Source organism: Miscanthus floridulus, chromosome 15 (assembly GCF_019320115.1).
Source record: "Miscanthus floridulus cultivar M001 chromosome 15, ASM1932011v1, whole genome shotgun sequence".
Classification (NCBI taxonomy): domain Eukaryota; kingdom Viridiplantae; phylum Streptophyta; class Magnoliopsida; order Poales; family Poaceae; genus Miscanthus; species Miscanthus floridulus.
In genome coordinates, this window is record NC_089594.1 from 42,340,611 (window position 1) to 42,343,373 (window position 2,763).

General features: G+C 48.9%; 1 protein-coding gene across 1 annotated transcript; it reads left to right on the plus strand.

Annotated features, from left to right (window-relative positions):
* Positions 1–923: 923 nt before the first annotated feature.
* LOC136507417 (uncharacterized) lies at positions 924–1,331 on the plus strand. The gene has a single exon (XM_066502147.1). It carries the CDS (start codon positions 924–926, stop codon positions 1,329–1,331), a length of 408 nt encoding a protein of 135 aa, XP_066358244.1.
* Positions 1,332–2,763: the final 1,432 nt, after the last annotated feature.

The following is a 2,763-nucleotide window of genomic DNA, read 5'->3' on the forward strand; positions in this document are numbered from 1 at the left end:
CATAATAGTCGAGATTGTCGTTGCCGGATGCGTAGATGGGTTAGCTTCCATGCATGCCCACGTCTGAATCGGAATTTCGGCAGCACCTCCCCGCTGTTCTCCAGATACACGTCCCCGTAGGGAGTGTGTGTATCCGGAGAACAACCGGGAGGTGCAACCGAAACTACGACTCAGACATGAGCAAGACATGGAAGCTAACCCATCTACGCATCCGTGGGCTGTCCAAAAAACGTGGACAATCCGAAACAGATACGGTTGGAAGTACTACTTCCAACTGTATCAATTTCGGACGGGAGACACCTAACTTGGTGACGCGACCTAGACCATGATACGGGAAGAGGGGTTATACCTAAGGTGCCGAGGTGACGCTGTGCAGGCCGACGACCAAGGCACGGGGCTACTTCGGATCCGCGCTTTTCTGAAACACAACAAAACAATATAAGTACAAATTTTCGGCAGAACCTCCCTTGTACGGAGAGGTTTCCAGAACCTGCAAAAAGAATTCAACATCACATACACGGCTCGATGGCCGACATCACATACACGGCTCGATGGCCGACATCACATACACGGCTCGATGGCCGACATCACATACACGGCTCGATGGCCGACATCACATACACGTTGACTGAACACATTCCTCACACAGCTCGTTGACTGAACACTTGTTTTCGTCTCAAAATTCAGCACGGTTCTAAGAGGGTGGGGGGCGCTAAATAATAGAAGGCTAAAAATGCAACTAGCCGTATACTAATAGATATTAACAAATAACATAAATGATGATATCTATTCAAAGTGCTCTTATGCCCTACAAGCTACAATATGACTGAATCACTAAATATTCAAAATCGAAAATAGAAGCTGATCTGGATCTCAGTAAAACAGTAGGCAGTAGCTCACCGAGATGTGCAGCTGCAGCAGAGATGACAGATGCAGGACTGCAGGAGCCAGGAGCAGGGGGGGCAGCCGGCCAGTCGGGAGCAGGAGCCTGGGCGTGGCCGCCGGCCGGGCCACGGCGGAGGGCAGCGGGCGGGAGGCGGCTTGCCGGCTTGGCCGCTTGGGGAGGAGACCAAGAGAAGGCAAGGAGGAGAACGGGCGGCGCCGCAGCGGGCAGCGACAGGGAGAGCCCGGAGGACGAGCGCCGGAGGCCGGACGGAGTAGCTGGGAGGGGAGATGGCCGGCGGGAGGGGGGGTCTGGCCGCGGCCGGCCGCGGCGGGGCGGCGCAGGGCGGGCGCGCGGCCACGCGGGGGCCGGCGGCGGCGCGGTGAAGGCGGGGGTCGCGGGGGCGGGCGCGCGGGTCGCGGGGGTGGGCGGGGGTGTGAGTGGATAGGGTTATCCCTTCCTTTTTTTATTTTTTTAAAACAATAGAGCCTTTCCCGACTGCCGTAAAGCGGCAGTCGGCAAAGGCTTTACCGACTGCATACAGTCGGCAAATCCTTTGCCGACTGCCTCCCCACGGCAGTCGGCAAAGATTTTTTTTTTTTTGGTTTTTTGGTTCCAATTTTTTCCTGTGGGCTAAACATATTGTTTCAAGTACAATGTACAAATTTGGGACCTTTTGATGATATTTTGCTATATTTTATACAATTATTTTATTTCCTTGCATTTTCTCGCATAGTCCAAATTTAAACTGCAGGTGCATAAAATAATCAAACGCAGCCATTCGAAAAATAATATTCATGTTGAAGAGTGTATTTTTAGACCATGTACATGAGCCCACCCAAAAATTAGAAGGTCTTGTCCACGCGAGATGACAATCCCGGTGCGGTAGAAGTATTTTTCAATTATAAAAAATTCAAACGTAGTCTGAAAATCACGAAACTTGGCAAGACATCATGATATCGTATGTGGAGACTATGGTAAAAAATTGAAAATGTTTCGAATAAGTTTCGTCGTCTGATGTCCAAAACTCTGATATCTCACATGTGATCACATATGATATCACATGTGAGATATGGGAGTTTTGGACATCAGATGACGCAACTTGCTCCAAACATCGTCAAATTTTTACCATGGTATCCGCATATGATAACATGACACCTCGCCAAGTTTCGTGATTTTCAGACTTCGTTTGGATTTTTTATAATTAAAAAATACTAATACCGCATCGGGATGGTCATCTGTCGTGGACAAGACCTTCAATTTTTTGAGTGGGTTCATGTACATGGCCTAAAAATACACTCTTCAACATGAATATTATTTTTCGAACGGCTGCGTTTCATTATTTCATGCACCTGCAGTTCAAATTTGGACTATGCGAGAAAATGCAAGGAAATAAAATAATTGAATGAAATATAGCAAAATATCATAAAAAGGTCCCAAATTTGAACATGAGATTTCAAACAATATGTACTGCCCATAGAAAAAAACTAGGATAAAAAATAATAATAATAAAAAAATCTTTGCCGACTGCCGTGGTACGGCAGTCGGCAAAGACTTACTCTTTGCCGACTGCCTAACATGGCAGTCGGGAAAGAGCTTCTTTGCCGACTGCCTTTCCTTGGCAGTCGGCAAAGAGGGCAGGCCTTTGCCGACTACTAACGGAGGGCAGTCGGCAAAGCCGACGGCCCGGAATTCCGTCCCGTCCGACCACTTTTGCCGACGGTCTGTCTTTGCCGACTGTCTTTTGCAGTCGGCAAAGACCTCTTTACCGACTGCCAGCCTTTGCCGACTGCCTTGGAGAGGCTTTGCCGACTGCCAGGCTCTTTTTCGACTACCAGAGAAAAACAGTCGGCAAAGAGCCCCTTTGCCGACTGCCTGGA

Coding starts and splice junctions, on each gene's coding strand:
- LOC136507417 (XM_066502147.1), top strand. CDS start 924: ATGACAGATGCAGGACTGCAGGAGCCAGGAGCAGGGGGGGCAGCCGGC.